The 19,631-nt window shown below is 41.9% G+C and overlaps 1 protein-coding gene and 1 pseudogene across 5 annotated transcripts in view; both read right to left on the reverse strand.

Annotated features, from left to right (window-relative positions):
• ATP8A2 (ATPase phospholipid transporting 8A2) overlaps window positions 1-19,631 on the reverse strand; it is a 353,936-nt gene that overhangs the window by 185,745 nt on the left and 148,560 nt on the right. For all 5 annotated transcript variants that reach the window (XM_066618841.1, XM_066618843.1, XM_066618845.1 and 2 more), the window contains 2 exons: window positions 8,147-8,330; window positions 3,789-3,899 (listed from right to left, as the gene is read on the reverse strand). In XM_066618841.1, the coding sequence (XP_066474938.1) occupies window positions 3,789-3,899; window positions 8,147-8,330 (295 nt within the window). The remainder of the gene's footprint in view (window positions 1-3,788; window positions 3,900-8,146; window positions 8,331-19,631) is intronic.
• Window positions 1,834-1,953, reverse strand: LOC136646574 (5S ribosomal RNA; annotated as a pseudogene).

Here is a 19,631-nt window from a genome sequence, read left to right on the forward strand (position 1 = left end):
AGTATATTTCTTGGTCAGGGGTACCGTAGGAAGATCTAATGACATCATCATCCCTGCAAATTAATTCAACATAAACAGCCCTATTCTGAACTTAAACAGGGTGGATATCTTCATCTCTAGTATTAGCAGATTGAGACAAGCTCCTTCACTTAAACTGGTTCTATAAGTTTTATGCCAGTTCCTGTTAACTGTTGCCTCACCACAGCAGTACATATGACTGTATCACAACATCAAAAACCTGACCCCCCCCCCCCAAAAAAAAAATTTGCTCAGGTTTGGTTTCTGTTATGTAGTAGTAGTAGTAGTAGTAGTAGTAGTAGTAGTAGTAGTAACTTTGTTATTGTGCTGCAGCACAATGAAATTTATGCACCTTTGAGATACAAGCATAAATATATACTACAGTTCCAACAATCACACTCTACACAGTCACCCACATATTCTATACAACATGCACCATAATATAATTGCTTGCTTGGCAACTATAGATACTGAAACTCAGAACCATTAAAATGTGAAAATGTTATGGATTTCAATGGCATGTGAACTGTTTCAGAGTTTTCTAATCCAGAGACAGGATATTCTGCTACTGGGCAGAAACTTTTTACATGCATCAATACACAGTAATTTCTAGTAAAAGTTAAATCAGAGCATAACGGGGTAACTTTAAACCCATCCTTTTAAAGTAATACTGTGAAACAGCATTAAAATGAGTCAAATTTTAGCAAATAAAATGCAACTGCCAGTTGTCACCATCAGCCATTCTAGAACAAGTATTTACATTTTTGAGTGACTTGAAAAATATGTTGAAATATGACTCTTGGGATCTCAGGGGGAGGGGGCAGAGGGCACTGGGTTTTTCTCAGACGTTTCTTCATTGTTTACTTAACCCAAGTCTATTCCCTTTCTAAAAGTAGCCCTCTGTAACTTCTAAGTCTGGCTATCCTCAAGCTTCAGCATTTGGAGCAACCTCCCTCTTTACTAGGCAGAAACAAAGAGACTTAGGGTGGCCTGAATAACAGCAAACCTGTGTGGTTCAGTTACTCCGTGATTACTACAATTATGAATCCAGCTTTTAATGACAAGTGAAAGGAAACAGAACAATTAGGGATGGTTCACACACAGCACAGGAAAGTGGGTTATTTATGTGATGGGCCACAAAACAATCCTTGGGCTTACTCAGCCTCACCTCCTGCACAAGTGATCTGTAATCGTGTAATCGCAGTGGTTCTCACACCAGGACCCACTTTTTAGAATGAGAATTTGTCAGGACCCGCCGGAAGTGATGTAATGACCAGAAGTTACATCATCAAGCAGGAAATTTTTAACAACCCGAGACTGCAATCCTTCCCACACTTACCCAGGAGTAAGTCCCATTGACCAACGTTGTTAAAAGCATATACACCGCCTGTTCAAAGCACAGACCTGTAACACTTCCCCAAATGCAGTCACATATCATGGTAGCATCAAGTCCAATATATTAAACATAAAATATTGAAAGGAATGGGGACACAGCTGAAATTGGCTCGCGACCCACCTAGTGGGTCCCAAACTACAGTTTGAGAAACACTAATGAGAACTGAAATGCATGCACCATAATGTGAATGAGTAAAGCTTCTGCTTTTCATTACAGCTTATATATGCCCTGGGAGAAGGCAGTGCACTAGACCAAGGCTTGCTCTGTGTCCTGCCACGTGGATACCTTACATGCACAAGGGATATATATGAATCAAATTGTGGTCCTGGTCTCTTAGTTCACCAAACATACTCTCCAGTTCACTGAGTAATTGGTTATTCAGTAGCTGGCAACTGTCAGTCTTGAAAGACTATGGTATAAGCCTACAGCACCCGGTATTCCCAGGCGGTCTCCCATTCAAGTACTAACCAGGCCTAACCCTGCTTAGCTTCCGAGATCAGACAAGATCAGACATGTGCAGGGTAACAGTTGCTGCATAATTCAATGCAACTTTTTGAAAATTACAGCCCAAATCCTATGCAAATATACTGACAGTAAGTCCCATTTTGTTCAATAGGGCTGAATCCCAGACAAGTGCACACAAGAGTGCACAGTGCAATCCTATACATGTTTACTTGGAAGTAAGTAAGTCCTACTGAGGTCAATGGGAATGCACAGTCAGAATGCATTGGTCTGCAGCTCTATAAGCTAAAAGGATATACGAAACATCAGAACTGTCTGGGATCCCGGCTGGTATTTTTCTAGTGAAGTATCTAAGCACCCACTGCCATAGCCTGCAGAACTAGGAGCATTTGGAAATAGCAAATAGTTCAAACTGTTCACTACTATAACAGCTGTAAACTATTTTTAAAATGATGACCTGTAAAACTACACATTGATCAAAATGTATTTAATGAGAAGAAACCTAAAACATGCCTGTGCAGAACACACATTACCTAAGTGGGCAGTTTATACATAAATTAGGACTGAACTCCAAGAAAATGAAACATACACATTAGCTGTCCCATGCCTAACACCCTGTCTTCCCCTCTCCACCACTGTTGGAACAGGAGTCCTAGGCCTCCACATTCTAAAAAGCCACTGAAATATACAAAGCTCACGTCAAAAACCCTCCTTGAATGCTTGCAAGGAGGCATTTTCTCTCATGGGGTAAAGGACATGCAGGGGTAATTGTTTCCCACCAGCCAGTTTCCCAAAGAAAAGCTACCATTAGTTAATTATTGAATGCAGATTGCTAAACAAGCACAAGATATTTAAGCACAAGCTCTTTAAGAAGATAGCTGAACATACGAAGTAGACCTATCTATAGACCTTTTATGACAAGGGTAGCCAAACCGTGGCTCATGAGTCACATGTGGCTCACCGACATATAGTATGTGGCTTGAAGAACTACATTAGCGGAACTCCTTTTTGCATCACAGTTAATATAAAGATAAATAAAAGGCAATACAATATAACTTAAAAGGGAAATAACATAAAAGGTAAATAAAAATTACTATAATATATTATAAAAAGGTAAATAAATATATAATATAAAAGGCAATATACATATAACATATTAAATATATTAATATAAAAGGTAAATAAACAGTTTCTAAGCTTTATAATTACTAGGCATAAACAGAGAGTTCACTAGATTAAAGTGTAAGTTTAATCTTTACGAAGAGTAAATACATTTTAAAATTTAATGCTTCTCAAATCTTGTGTCTCTCAAACATCTGAAGTTTATCATATGTGGCTGTTATGTTAAGCAACTTTGGCCACTCCTGTTTTATGATGTTACTTTTGTGATATAAGAGCCATTGCAGAAGTGTGTAATAAAGTTGTAAAGAGGAACTGGAGGAACAAGCAATGAAGCTTCTCACACCAGCATCATCTTTCCTAGGAGCTGACGCAATGTGGGTATGAGAAAAAATAAAATGACATAGATTCCTGAAACATGTTTTGAAGCTTTTGGAATTACCAAACATGGAAACATGGAACATGGAAAGGACACATGCTTGCATGCCACTAAGATAAGATTCAATGAGACCCTATGTAAGTGACTACTCTGGATACAACCAACAGGAGTTCGATTAAGCATGTCAACGTAGCCCCTTTTATCATGGGAACCATGGTTAAAATTTACCTGAATATTGGAGGGAGGTCACAAATGGCTCACCAAACTGAATGCCAATCATGTGTTTGCATTGTGAGTAGCCCAACATATAAGTGGCTGTAAGTATAAAGCATCTATAGAATGGTTAAGAAAATGACTATTCCTATTTCCAGATATGAAAATCAAATTATGAAAAATTCACCATCTTGTTCTTACCTCAATAATATATAGAACCACGTTCTTATAAAAGCAATACAATATGCATTTTGTCACACGGTTGTAACTCCAGGCTCCATGGACAAGTAGTAGCTTTTCCAAGTAGGAAAACTAGGAGGAGAAAAAATGGTCAATAAGTAAAATAGAACTTCTCTTTTTACACTTAAAGGAAAACAGACAGATTAGTGATTACATTTTATCAGAGATGCATTTGGATGGTGTAAATTCAGAGCAAATTAAGATGATGTCTTTTGACCCTACTCACCATGACTTTTATAGTTGCCATGTGGTACCAAGCACCCCACATGGAACACCAAATGAATAATATCTTGACTCTATTTGTTATAACCCCCACAGAGATCTCACCAGAGAATGATTGAAAAAGAAGCACAGTAGATAGATGAGTACTGCACATGGGCACTGATGGGAAATTCACAAAAATAAGTTTCCATCAACCTGTAATCAACAGTTCTTAATGGGAAAGTTCCACATAGTGCTATTTTGTGCATGAGCTCACTCAGAATTAAATCCAATTGTGTTTACTGGTGCTTATTCCCAAATGAGCAGGGCTGGCCCATCCATGAGGCTAACCAAAGCAGTTGCCTCAGAACATAAGAACAGCCCCACTGGATCAGGCCATAGGCCCATCCAGTCCAGCTTCCTGTATCTCACAGCGGCCCACCAAATGCCCCAGGGAGCACACCAGATAACAAGAGACCTCATCCTGGTGCCCTCCCAGGCAGCAGATTGGTTGGTAGTGCCCTGCTCTGACCAGTTACTTGCTTTCACTGCTTCTCTTTCCACTCCTGGACTAGGAAAGGGACAGAGTGGAGGAGGACATGTGGAGGAGAGGAGAGTGCTGAGTTAGAGCACTGGAGAGTGGGAGAAGTGGAGGCTGCTACATCATCAAGTAAGTGGGGCAGAATTTGGCATGCCACCTCTGGGCTTACCCTGCAAGTGAGTGTGCACAGAATTACAGTCTGTGACCTACAAAAATTGGTCATACAGCTTCATATGCCCATCATATTTACATTTTCACCATTCCACCAAGAAGCTCAGGGCTCCCCCCCCCCCACACACACTTGATCCTAAACCCTGTTGAATGGATTGGGCTGAGGCTGGAACCACAGAGGAATTTAGTTAGGACTGGGTTGAATGACTGAGAAAAGATCTGAACTTGCTTCCCGAGTCCAACTCGATATCCATGACAACAGTTTGGCAATCAAGCTACTTTCCTCCACCAGTAGCAAAACTTGGAACAAGTCTTTCAAAGTGTCAGGTATCTCACAACGGATCATATAACATGTGGAGTAGTTTACCATCAGCTCTGGAAAACAGTCAGGCTTGGGTGCTGGCAGGAAAAGTGAAAACCAGAGCGAAGGAGCAGCTGCCAAATGTGTTTTCCTATGTTCCCTCAGATGTGATTGTAAAGTTGTGTCGTCGTCCCCCAATACGTATATTGGAAAGCAAACTAAGCACTAGACTCCTGCCAGAGAGAAAAATTATACTGCTGCAGCAATGCTTCACTTCCAAGTTCACACATACACTGTTGCATTCTCATCCAGGAGCATGAGCCAGTGTGTAGGAAAGGGTAGCTTGGGATTCAGTCCTGAATCAGGCCTGTGGTGCTTGTCACCTTGCAGGATCAATCACATGGCAGTCAGGACCGCAAGGTGGCGGCCGGCCAGGGTCTGCCTCAGGCATCCCACGGACTGCCAGAACTCATTATCTCAATGAAATGCAGGATGCAAAATGTAGGAAAAGGAATAGAATCTACTCCTTTTTCTGGAAACACAAGACCAATATTCATTTAATAAGATATTCTATTAACAGTTGTATAATAAAAGCAATCCGTGAATGTAATAGATTCCTCCTTTGGATAACAATAAAATCTGCACTGAATCTTTAAACAGCCTCAGGATTTTCTAACATTATGGTTTTGGAGCCTCTGCAAATGAGTTGGTAGAGAAAAACACAAGCTGAAGATGAAGAATGTTTTCCAAAAGATGCTCCTTTTAAACCTGGGGAAGTTATTATGTGAGGCAACAGTTCTCCTGCATTTGTTTAGCTTATGTTATGATCTCCCTACAATGTCTGAGCATGCTTTGGATTTTTCCATATGTGGCCATGTCTGGCATTATGGAATGTGAAGTATCATTCAGGCTCCAAGTTCAGTAGTTTAATTATATTTCTTATACAGGAGAATAAGATAGTCCTCCTTCAGTATAAACATCCGACTTCCACTAAAGTTGCTACTGTATATGTCTGCAAGAAAGGAATCAAACATTCCCACAAAGGTCAGTTTATCTTCTGAAAGCTCCTCTTGTTGTTACTCTAACTCCAGCATCCCTCTTGATTTGCAGTGGGAAGCATCTTCAGGAGGATGTGCTGGGTCAGAAAACAGGGGAAATGGCAACCTAGGAGGGGGTCCCACATAGCCGGAGGACTCGTGACTTGTAGAACATTGTGATTTTTAAGCAAACACAATCCAGGGCCCTTCCAAAAATCAAAAGAACAATGGCTGTCCATGCATGCTGCCTTCCTGCTGATAGAGAACATTGGTATCAGGAAGTACTGGGCAGGCACAATCCTACAACAGGAAAGTTCCCCTGAAGATTGAAGCCCCAAAAGGGGAGTAAATTGGCCTTGAAAGATGAGTGCTCTTAAGTGGTTTCCATCAATCACTTCTCCCAAGAATCCTTTCAACAGCCAGGGATGGGGCAGTTTCAATGCTAACTGCCCCATCACAGCTTAAAGGATAGGAGAGAATTGTGTTGTTTGAGCTTAACCTGCTTAATCTCAGCAAATATAGCTCCTATATCCTCTTGGGGATCAGCCCCACGGAGTCTCTGGATAAGAAGATTGTCTGCCAGCCATTTGCCTGGAGTTCGGTTGCTGCCAGGTCCAGCCAGCCAGCTCAATGGACAAATCTCTGACAGGTGGCAGTCAAATCCCAAACACTTGGGGTGCAATTGCTGCCTAGGTATTCTTGCTGCTGGCTCCATAGAGCCAAACAGTCCAATAACACTTTTGCTTCTATTTGTAATAATCAACCAATTAAAATTAACACCAGAATATCTTAGAAAAGGACTGTTTTATCAATTTCAAATCCATATTATTATATTAACTTGCAACCAACACATCAAATGATTTAATCAAGTTTAAAGTTATTACAACTAATACCCCTAGAATGAAAACAGAAATTAACAGACTTACTCTGGAAGAGTCTTATATGGACATCTCTGATCATATTTTTATTTCACACTATCCGTTGATATATGGTTCTACTAAACCTTTTACTAATTTTTTTTGTAAAGTAATAGAAATACAGGTAATAGTTTTCAATACCTTTGAACTCACATGACTCAACCAAAAGCTTTTGGCTGAAATCCACAAACCACTTCCCCTAGAATAGTCCCACTGGTCCTATTCCACAGTCACTTGTTTGTAGAGTACAGATTTATTAAAAAATCTCTCCTCTTACTCCACAACTACGAGAAGCCTAAATTTTTGGAATCTATACACTACACAGAAATTATGAACCAGTTCAGACAAGGTTCTGTGTATGGAGTCTATGGTAACTATCTAGACACCCATTCAAAGCAATTGAATTAGTTAAAGGGAAGAAAAGGAAGGGAGATGTCTGAATCTGGAGAAGACAGTAATCCCTGCTAAGGGACCACCCTGCTCAGTTTGTCAACATTTTAATTAAATACAAAACTTTTGCTTCTTAAGGCAAATGAAGTAAAAAGAGAATCCTAGAATTGGAAAGAATAAAAACTAATTGATTCATCCCTCTTTCAAAAGGTGTGTTTGTTTATATTTGTTTTTGAAAAATATTCTAAAAAATTTTTAAAAACCCAAAAAAACCCCAAAAGGTTAGACAAGTTATTCATGATCACCCCTTCTGGATCTCTATATGCCACTTCATGCCAGAAATGATAAGCTGCCCTTCGTAGCTTTATCCTGAAGTCACTGAAACAAGAATGAGGGTAGCGGTTACTACTGCTGAACAAAAATATACTTCACCAACAGGTGTTCCAGTCAAGAGCAAGAAAAATTATACTTAGAAAAGCTTCAGCAGCTGTTAATGAGTTCTTCATCTTCCCAATTACTGGAAAGTGTGAAGTTCTATGATGAGTAAAGAGAAACCCAAGTATTCGGGAGAAGATGGCTCCTGGCCTGACATACTGGAATGGATCCTAAGCACTTATGAGGCATCTGCATCAGGCAACAGCCTCAAATGAATGAGAGGAAAAATTGCTTGGCCTCTAGGTCAGTAATGAGGTGTTAGTGCTGCCCAGGCAGCCAAAACCTCTTTCAACAGGATACGGCAACTGCTCTTTTGTGTGACTGACCTGTGCAATCGCATAATCAGACGAGTTGGTTGCCTGCATGCCTTCATTGCCACTGATCCCCACACCAACATGAGCCGTCTGGATCATCCCAACGTCATTGGCACCGTCCCCAATGGCCAGGGTGATGGCATTCACGTGCTTCTTGACCATGTCTACTATTTCAGACTTCTGCAGAGGTGACACCCTAGGAAGGAGAAGAGAAAGTGCCTGTCAGTTTCCCCACATACTCAGATATGCAGGACTTTCCAGAGGGACAGCTGTAATCTAGATTTAGATTTATAAAAAGGGCAGCTACTGGAAAATTTCCTAATCCAACACTTAAAGCTTTTGAAGGCATGCCAAATGCTACCCCCAAACACACACCTAGAAAGAGAATATTGCACTATTCCTTCGGTGTAAGCAAGTAACATAAGCACATGTTACAAACAAAAATGCTGAATAGATTTTCAGAGCTTTGAAATTGCTTCCATAGTGTGTGCGCGTGTAGTGCAGACATGCAGTCTGAAAACGCGTGATAACTGAAAACCTAATAAATTTTATGACTATGCTAAAGCTTTTCCACTTGCTATATCGAAGAGCTTCTCGGACAAACTACGTATAATGATGGTCCATCCAACCTTTCCCCTTCGCCACCGCCAGTGCTGTGGTCCCAGTCCAAATCAGACACATGGCTGCTTCCATATGAAAAAAAAATTAAATTGAGCATTCTAATCATGACGCTTCAAGTAATACGTTGTTTCAAGTCCTGCCTATGCAGTTGGAATGTCTGTCAATTCATTCATAAGGTCATTTAGGGCCCAGTCTTATCCAGCTTTACAGCGCTGATGCAGCTGCAATGAAGCTTGAGGTAAGGGGACAAGCATTCGCTTACCTTGAGGAAGCCTCCATGACTGCACCCCCACCACAGGATGAAACACACATCGCATTGGCACTGCTACATCGGCATTGGAAAGTTGGATAGGATTGGGCCCTCAATCTTTACTGAATATTTTCTATTTCACCTTCCTGTGGAGATTTCAAGAACTAGTGACAACTACTACAAAGTCCGGAGTTGATGTTTTGTAGAATAACCAGCACATGGCATAACCTACATCAAATTATGTAGCTAAAACGGTGCCCTCTTAAGAAGACCAAGTTCAACTGGAGAAATTCTGCTGCATTACAAATGTTATGAAATAATCAAGTTTGTTGTGTATTCTATTTATTAAAATACTGTGTTTATTACATAATAAAACACTATTGCACGCTTTGCTTTTTTCAGAACTTCACACAAACTCTTACCAAATTCTAATCTACATAGTTGGGACTGGCACAAAAAGAGACTTGCACTGAAACAGCTACAACTCTGGCTTATGGAAAGCAAGCGAAGTAGGGTTTGCAGGCTTATATAATATTTCAGGCACACAGTATTGCGGCAGGAAAGCTGATTCTGTGACTGACATAAGGCAGCTGAGGATGCATTTTAGTAAGCTGATCCAGGACTCAACAAGTTCCTTCTTCCCTCACACACCATTGTTTGAGGATGTTGTGCGTACCCTTTGTACCACAACTGGCAAAGGCAGTGAGAAATGGATGACATGGCTTTTGAAGATTTAAACAATGTTTTGACCAAGATGAAATGCTTTGCTAGAACTCCATAGCATTCTGCCTTTCCTTCACTCCTCTCCCCCCCCCCTTTTCATTCATACTTCCCTTCACCACTGGGCCAATGAGAATTGGGGCTAGGATGTAAAGACTGACACATATGATCGCAATTTCACAATATACTTGGTCAGCTGGTAGTGCTAACATAAAACCACAAACTGCAATGCTGCACTGGGAACACATGTCTGTTCACCTGATCCTACATGCTGATTAGTCAGTTCTGCTACACATTATTCAGGGATTGCAAGCCCGGTCATCTGAAAGTTTGGAATCTGCAGTTTCCTCACTGAAAGTAAGAAGAGTCTTGCTGGATTAGACTGGAAGTCTATCTAGTTCCCTATTCTGTATTGGGCAGAGATGATTGAGATGCCTCTAGAACAGTGTTTCTCAACCAGTGGTACTTGAGGTGGTGCCTGGTGGTACTTGAGGGACCCCTGCCACCCAGCAGCAAGACCAGGAATACGACACAACAAACAGTAGTAGGAGGCTAGGCTCAGAGGGCAAAGTTCCAAAGCATGCTTTTCTGCACTCAAAAAAGCCCTCCCATCTGCCCTGAACCTTTTACTGGTGTTTAACATAAGAACATAAGAACAGCCCCGCTGGATCAGGCCATAGGCCCATCTAGTCCAGCTTCCTGTATCTCACAGCGGCCCACCAAATGCCCCAGGGAGCACATCAGATAACAAGAGACCTGCAGCCTGGTGCCCTCCCTTGCATCTGGCATTCTGACATAGCCCATTTCAGTTTAGTGCTGCATCTAGCCTCCCAACCCAGAAGTAACTGGCAATGATGTCATTGCAGTTACTTCTGGTGGTAGTTCAAATAGGTGGACCATGTGAAGGGGTATGGTGGAGGACAAACATTGAGAAACACTGCTCTAGGAAGCTCACAGGCAAGTCATGAAGGAAAAGGCTTTCTCCCACAGAAGCTCCCCAGTAACTGGTATTCACAGGCACAAGTTCTATACATCAACCATGGCTAAGAGCTATTAACAGATGGATCCTCATGAATTTGTTTTCATTCCTGGTCCGCATCACTCCCTCAGAGTTCTCTGGGTAGATATTGATTTGAAAGTTCTATCTCAAGTGTTCAAATGCTTACTTTTGTTTTTGGAAGCACTAACAATATATCTAGTAATCAAGAGTGGGGGTTGGGGGCTGTTGCAGCCATCCCTTGGGCAGGGTCAAGGGGTGGAGTTTCTGCTGAACCGGTACAGGTGGCTGCTGACTTACCCGGATGCGTAAGGAGGCAAGGAGCTGGTGAAGATGGTCTGCGCACATGGTTTATTCTCATTATCAACTCATCAGGGTCTTGTTGCTTCACAAGACCCCAGGTATTAGTCTTTAGCCTACCTAGCTAGCCCAAGATGCGGGTTACTGTTGGGTTCCCCAGGCTTTCCTCAGGTTGTTGGGAGCCAGGCAGGAGGCTCTCCAGGACGTATTTCGCAAGCCCAACATCTGGGGTCTCTCCTCCTCGGGGCCAGATCTCCCCCAAGGATTACCCCTGCTTGGGGCCTTGCCAACCCTATCCAGGCCAGGCACAGGTCTAGGATAAGTATCAGGGTTGCTTCCCCTGGCCCTCCTTCCAAAGCCAGAGCTCAGGAAGGAACCTTCTACTCCCAGGCCTGTTGAGCTCCTTATGAGCCTAGCAGCTGGTTTCCCTGACTCCACCCCTTCTGGCCATGTGACCCTTGGTCCAAGTAGGCCCCTTGCATGGGGACTGGATCCTGGCTGTACTTTCTCGGCTCCTCTACTCTTAAGGAGACCCTTGCTCCTGAGGAGACCCAGGGTACTTGAGCTGTGCCCTGGTGACAGGGGCATTTGCTAGACATTGAAAAACAACCCCATTGAATCCTAATGTCTTTGTGCCTGGAATTCTCATTGGTAAGTTACTGAATTTCCATCTTGAAATAATACAAAACAATTTGACCCAATCTTAGTGGAAAAGGAAAGAAAAAAATCTTTGCAGACCTTGTGACTGCAATGTAAATTTATGCTTGAGAACAGCGCCACTGAAGGTCATTAATGGCACCTTCTAATATTGATGCTCTTTGCTGACCTAAAACATTGCCAAACTACAGTCTAGCTTCATCCCTCACTGAAAGTCATAAAGTAGAAACTCCAGACAGGGTTTGGGCCAAAACAGGGAGTCACAGATGTACAGTACATCAGCTACATGCCTCCGGTGTCCTATGAGCCAAGGAGGAGGGCCAACTACCTTTATCCAAATGAGCAGCTGTAATTATTTCACTATCAAGCAAATACTCTGCTAAATCTTTTCGCTCACATGAAATAGCCTTCTTATAGGCAAGAGAAAAAAATCTTAATAATTTTCCTATTTTAATATCTCCAAACCATACTGCAGTGTAGCAGAATTACTTAAGCAGCACAATCAGTTTATTAAAAGAAACATTTTAGCAGGGATGGTCAATTTGTTTGCCATGGAGGGTTCCACTGGAAAGTTTTGCTCTCACACACCCAAATTCATCTCTGCAGTCATGAGTTGTGAAAAAGGCAGCTTTGAGGAGAGGGGAAAAAAACCAAAACTTTAAACCTGTATCTTTTGCAGTACTAGCTGGAGTCAGAACAAAATCATATTGGTAGCTATAAAAGGTTTTTAGGTTACAAGTTGCATAAAGCTGAATGACAACAAAAACAAATGGGAGTTATTCGAATTCTGGATCAAAAGCCTCAAATCTGTTTGCAGACGACTGAGCTTGGGCTTTTGGTTTAGACTGGAGATAGCCAAGTTTCTCCCCACAAGGGCCACCCTAAAGCCCAATGCTCAGGTTGCAAGCATGTCTCCCACCTGAGGGTAAAGATTTAGAGGCTAATAATGTGTTCTCATTTTCCTTACAAGCAGATCTTAGTTGGATGGCTATTCTACCAGTTCAGCATCATGTCAGGCAATCTGGTCAGAGAAGTCCAGTTACATTTGAACTAGGTATACTGCAACTACAAGACACTCAAATGAAAATATTAGCCTATGCATACAGATCTGGAGGGTAGGACATAATCATTTTGGCCCTGCATGGAACAGGTTGGTGGGTTGTTTGAGGAAACATGAAGCCCTTGGGACAGAGGTTGAGGATATACTATCAAATACACAGACAGGATCAGTAGCGTCTACTACAAGAAGACTCTCAAACCTATCCCCCTATCCCCCTCCCAGGCTTCTTCAAGGCTCCCAAGAGGTAATTTCTCATATGGAAAAGTGATAAGCCTGTGTATGCCACAACTTACATGCTAGAACAGCTCCTTATATATGCAGAGGACTCAGAAAAGAACATGCAAAACCCAGAACATGCAACAGTTTTAACCCAAATGTCTTTATTTTAGCACTTGTACAAGGATGCTGTATCACCTAGCTATGTATCCAAAATGGAATTGGAAGGATCGGATGCACATCGGAGCAGCAGCGTTGTTACCAACAGTTTCTCTATTTCAGAAAAAAAGTTAAGTGGAATACAAACATTTTTGAAGCTTCTTGTAGCTTTGCCAAGGAATGAATTTATCTTTTGCACCTCCACATGGAAAACATGGAATCTCAGAAACCATCTACACATTACAGAGAGTGAGATGTTAGAGTGAGGCAAGAGAATTCTATTATGAAAGCAGGGGGATGATATTCTGAATATTTTTCCATGTGAACTTTTCCCCATGTGGAAAGTGGAAACCAGTCAGGAACGTTTAGTGAGTTTTGTCCTAGAAGTACTAGTTTACTAGGTGCCAACTGTTTTATCTGACCGTGACCCATTAGCCCAAACAATGTTAATGTTTAACAATTAATGTTAATGTTCAATAATTAATATTAAAATTGACACTAATTTACTACATTCAAGAAACTTTTTATAACAGAGAGCATCAAAAATATATCTCCTACCTCAAGTTTGATATAGTCCAGTATTCTATTACCTCAGTCTACCACCTGATTCTTCCTAATTGGGTACAGGTTGTACCTTGTTATCCACTGGAGTTCTATTATGGAACCCTCAACAGATTAAAAAAAAAATCAGTGGTAAAATAGCTTTAAAGACCCACTTCTAGGTTTCTTGTTCCTCCACTGAACCCCATTGTTGTGAGGACAAAAGGAGGGGAGCAGCTGTGTATACCCCCCTGAGCTCTTTGGAGGAAGGGCGGTATAAAAATGTGAAAAATAAATAAATACAAAGTACTAAAAAAGTACTTTTTATTTACAAAAATAAAAAGTAAAAAGATGCAAAAAGAATGGATGCAAATGTCCAATGCCAGGATGCATTTGACCAGGACACCATTGTCCAGGACTTAATGGTCTTGTCACTCACTGAGCTACAGCCCTTCCCCTGCTTTTAATTTAAATTAATTTCACTTAACGATTTGAATAAATTTCATTGTGAAAAAAGCTGTGAGAATACCTACATTCTCAAGATACTTTCCAATAGCAACCAGTTAGTTCTTCAAATTATTGTGCATATACAGACAAAACTTTGCACCTGTGACCCTCCATTCACTTCTTTGCATGAAACACGTAAAAACTCAATTGAATGAATAAATCCACAGTGAGTTACCTGTTGTTTCCGTCTTCACTGAAATGCTAGTATGGTATGTTTTCCCTCCTGCTGTGTAATCTTTGAAAAGCGCTTTTGTGAAAAGGGAAGGTGAAAGGGGCAGCTGTGCTTTAACAGAGGCTACTGTTATACATTTCTGTTTCTATATTGCAACAGGGATTAAAACAACACATTTAAATACCTTAATGTCTTTAACACAAACACGTTAATTTGATACCTTGCTTCCTTTTGTTAATGCATGCAAGATCCACTCTGGGCCTGCATTCCTCGAGCATACCGTTCATGAAGTTTTACTACAAAATTAACCAGTATTTCAAAATATCATGCCTGATGTCATGATAGGGTAGGAATGGGAAACAGCCCAGAAAGGAAGCTGAAGCCTGTACAGGTTCCTGCTTTTTAAGCACGTAGATCAGTCCCAGGGGAAGCGAGCCAAACGCATTCAAATTTCACTGACACGTCTATTCAGAAAGTCTGTCAAGTAATACTACTAGGACATTATATTTTACAGCTTTCTAATTAGCTAAAAGCCTCTGTTTCAAACCCAGCACCAGAAACAAAGAAGTACAAAATAGGAAATGCAATGTTTCGTTTTGGTAAGCCTATCCTTAAGTGACTGTGAATAAGAAGGTTTTTCCATTACATAGGATTCTTTCCTTTTTTCAGAAAAATTATGTGTGACTCACACCCAGAAGCTGGTCAAATAAGAGGTTGTAGCCACCAAATCTAAGGACCAATGAATCTTTCCAGGAACAACTAACTTTTGGTGTGCATGCCTGGCACCTGTTGCAGATCTCTAGAATGAATGAGTTCTAAAATATTCTCTTTAGGGTTATTTTTTCTTCTTTTTTTTCCAGCCCAAGTATGCAAACTGCCTTTGCAAGCAAACTGAAAACGTCATAAGGAAAAGCCTGTCTTGGTTATCAGCCACTCCTTCCATGTCTTCCTCTGAGAATTCGCCCTCCTCCCTTTGCTCAGACCACTCAGAGCCTTCTGCAGAGAAATTAGTAGCCACTCGTGAGCAATGTCTTCAGAAGCCATTGGATGGCAGATCCATCCCTGGGTTCAACAATGGAAGCCTCATGGGGTTGGGGGTGGTGGTCAGGTCTGTTCAGCATACTTCCCAGCAGAGGGGGAAGCAGCAACAGAGGAGCTCCACAAAGCACTATCCAAAGATGGCTAAAAGTGTGGCATGCACTGTCTGTGGCTTTTGGACTGACCCTGGAGTAACTGTTATGGCGATGCTTCGTTTTCGCCTTTTGGCTCCTCCCAGATCTTAAGTGAGAGTGGGAGTGGTTACAGGAGAGTCTAATGGGGAAAGGTGGTGTACCTGTTGGAAAATTAACTCCTGCATGGCAGGAACTCTGTCTGTGGCCTATCTCCTCTAAGTCAGGGGATCCAAAGTGGCCATCTCAGCTGAACTCATCACTCCCACATCCAAGGGCGCCACCTCCATCTGGGCAATACTTCCCTCAGTCCTTACCTACATGTCTTTTGTTTTGCAAGACTTCCAGCTTTCGAATATTTCCTCAGCTTTTTTTTTTTACTCTCTACCCCTGCAGAAAACTCAGGTTTTGCATGTGGAAACCAATTCTGACAGGAAACAAGGTGCTGGCTGTATACCTGCCATGCCCATGTCCCATTTTGTTAGGCTTTGATCCCAACAGACAGGGGCAGGACTCTCATGCTTCAAGCACTGCTGCGTATTGCCTCTAATCATCAGGGCCACCCCTCCCCAAACGTAGATCTGCATAACGAATGGGAATCCTCTTCTGCAACGTTCTAAGTAAGAAGTGGGAGGGGAAACTGCATTTCTTCATTGCTCCCCACATAGCTCTGCTGCATGTGTCCTCAGAAGCCCACTCCCTCTCCATCCTCCAGGTCCAAGTGAGGGAGGGATGTTCTGGCCGGCTAAGATGGCCTTTGGCACAAAGAACCTGATTTGGGAACTGAGGGAGAGTCACCCCCACAGTCCCAATCCACTTCCCCACTTGTGAATACAAATTGCAAACCTACCAGCAAATTGCAAATGCAAACCTACCAGCACAATGACAGGTGCTGGTAGGGAGACACGGAAGGAGAAAGCAGAGAAGCCAAAAGAACAAAATCAAATGGAAGACAACAAAACAATGTATTTTAAGGAGTACTGGCAACACCAGAAAAATCCCTGCTGAACTGCTAGGCAGCAGGGCAGGTCTGGTGGGAAGGGGCGGTAATCTCTGGGACTCTGCCTAGAAGGGGTGCTCACCTAAGGTGTTGGATTGCCCTCCGTGAGAATGTCATGATTCACTGATGCATACAAGTGGATCACATGATGCCACATCAGTGAGGAATGAAAATGCATTAAAAAAAAGCAGCAGTCTGAATGCACAGCTCCTGAAAGGTTAAAAGATAAATCTATGCATACGCATGTGGCGTCCTAAATGCAATCTATTCTAACTGTGAGCACAGTAAGTAGGGAAAAGTTGGTTGTTTCAATTATGTTTGTGTTTATGCTCATTTGAAGTCTGATTTCTTTTATTATTGCTTTATAAACTACTTGGGAAGTAACAGCTGCAAAACAGTTTCAAAATCTGGAAAATAATAGTTGTGAGTTTTATTTATATTTTATTTGGTGTTTTTGTGATATGGAGGGGTTGTTAGATGAAAAGCGGTGCAAAAAAATTGAAACACAGAGAGGGAGAGGGAGAGAGACCAGAGGAATTGTAAGAGGATAAGAGTCCAATCCTATGCATGTCTACTCAGAAGTAAGTCCCATTATAGTCAATGGGGCTTACTCCCAGGAAAGTGTGGATAAGATTGTAGGCTAACTTTGTTAGACTAGATAGAGTTTAGGATATTGCAGGTTTTCCCCCATGAGACACGTACGAGTGCAACTGAACACAATTTGCAATTACTGTATTAGAAAAAAAATTATTAAAAACCTAAGCCACAATTTGGAAAGGGCACAGCACACAAATCCGCATATATGGGAAACAAGCAAGAGACAAAACTGAAATAAAACGCAATTAAGATACTGGTCTAGACATGCCCTAATCTAGACCTGTCAAGAGGACCTCTTGTTCCACAATGAGAAATACCATCCCAGTTCTCACCCACTCATCAAATAGTAGTCCAGAAGGAACACTGTTGGCTGCTGAAAACATCATTCTTAATGAACACAAGCAGGAATTTTGCTGTCTTGGGTACTAAAGCCATATCACTTAAGCACAACAATAATTAAAGAAAGAAAACACAGAAGGAAAAATTGCACAGAAAATGCAGGAGACTCCCTTTTGCAATCCACATAGTACTGACATTTAAATTACCCAGATCAACTCTTCTGCTAATATGAATATAGCTGCAAATAACTACATTAATCTATCTGCCTGAGGACAAAGGATTCATCAAGGCTACTCAGGATGGAACTAGAGATATACTCAATACGCAGATGTGTGCCTTAGAGCCCACTCTTATGCATGTCCATGGAAGTAAGTCGCATTATAGTCGATGGAGCTTTTACTCTTTACTCATGACCTCTTCCTTCCTTCCTCTTTGACCTGAATGCTGCTGAACCTCATCCCAGACCTGGTCATTTTGCCAGTCAAGAAGCAAGGAGAGGAACAGACACACTCTGGTTAGTTAGCAACCTCCGCTTAGAGGAGCAATGAACAGAGAAAGTAACATGTATTGGCAAGCCAAACCCTTGAGTTTATTGCTGCAGCTTGGGGGTAACACTACACCCTGAAGTTCCTGGATATGAAGTTAGAGACACCCAGATACAGAGTAAAGCACACTTGGGATGTCATATGAATTATCCTACAAACTTCTATGAACAATTTTCCAGCTTTGCTCTTACGCTTCATTAACACCTGCTCAAGGTAAAACAAATGAGTGAAAGAAAATCCAGTAATTATGAACCTGGATCTTAGTAACTGTGAGAACAAGGACTTGTTCTCACATAAGGAAGTCACTTCTAATAGCTGCACATGGGACACAGTGCTAGGTGGCAACGCAATGCCATGCAGCTCACACTGTTCGAAAACTTTCCTTCGCTTGTCAAGACCAGTTTTGCGACGATTTTTTTTCCAGCCGCCCAATTAAGTCCCATTGGCACTAATACAGTTAGTTGATAAGAATTGTTAAAGAGGAGAGGGGGTTGCCGGGGTACATTTTTTAAGCAGCTAACCTTTTCCTGCAGACAGAGAGGAGGACATTGCCTGGAGGACCCTATTTCCCGAAGAGAAACAAGCTTTGAAAACTTTTGGCAGCCAGCATGGTAATGAGCCAATTTCGATTGACATGTTATCTTCAAAGGTTAACTCTTGGGCAGCAAAGAGGCAGCATTCAGTGGCAGTCTCTTACTGAAGAGAGGGAGGGAGGGAGAGAAAGAGAGAGGCCTCCTCCTAGTCCATTCTCATGCCAGAAAAAAAAGGTTAAATATAGGAAGGTGATTTAGTGCTAGGGTGATTTGGAATAACAGATTGTTCATACTGCTTCAGTGACTTAACTTTTCACACCATTCAGTGCATTTTCACTAAGGTAGTTTACAATACCTGTCTGTCTCTCTGAATAGTGTTAAAGTGATTGCAAAATATCTACCAATTAAAGCAAGAGGCACCAGGAGTGAGAGAAAGAGACCTGGGCCATGTGAATCTGCTGCTTCGAAGAGATGACGACTACAGAAAGGAATTGGTCAATCATACACTTGTCAAGCAAGTGTCTGCCACGTTAAGGTGCTTAACTAAGCTTTGACGGCTTGATAGTCACTGGCTGCCTGAAAGCTCCTGAGTTCACCCATGTTGCCAAAAGACTGGACTCCTTAAGATTATACCAGCCACATTCCATAAACGATCACTCCTTAATCTCAAACTCATTTTAGTCACTGAGTCTCCCCAAAGTGGGTGTCATCACAACAAGGAAGACAACTTGGGGTGAGGTGGAGCATTACTCCATCCATTTACTCCATCTGCAGCTTCTGAAAAACTCCCTCTCTTCTAGTACATGCTTTTGAATGGCACATTGCACCACTCAAAGGCACATGCTTCTTACATAAATTAAAGTCAGTTTCTGGCCCTTCCCATTCATGAAGCCAACTGAGCCAACTGAGATGGTTATATCAGGCAACAGATTGGCTGGAGGGCGTCTCCACCTCCAACTGCCCACTCCTATACACTTCCTCCCACTGCCTGGATTAGAAAAGGATGAGAGGACTGAACCAGAGGACAAACTGTAGAGGACAGAAAAATGCCCCCCTCTCCCACCACTTTTCTCTCTTCCATACCACCTCTTCCACTCTGCTCCCGTCTTCCCTTT

Source organism: Tiliqua scincoides, chromosome 3 (genome assembly GCF_035046505.1).
Source record: "Tiliqua scincoides isolate rTilSci1 chromosome 3, rTilSci1.hap2, whole genome shotgun sequence".
NCBI classification, from domain to species: Eukaryota; Metazoa; Chordata; class Lepidosauria; order Squamata; family Scincidae; genus Tiliqua; species Tiliqua scincoides.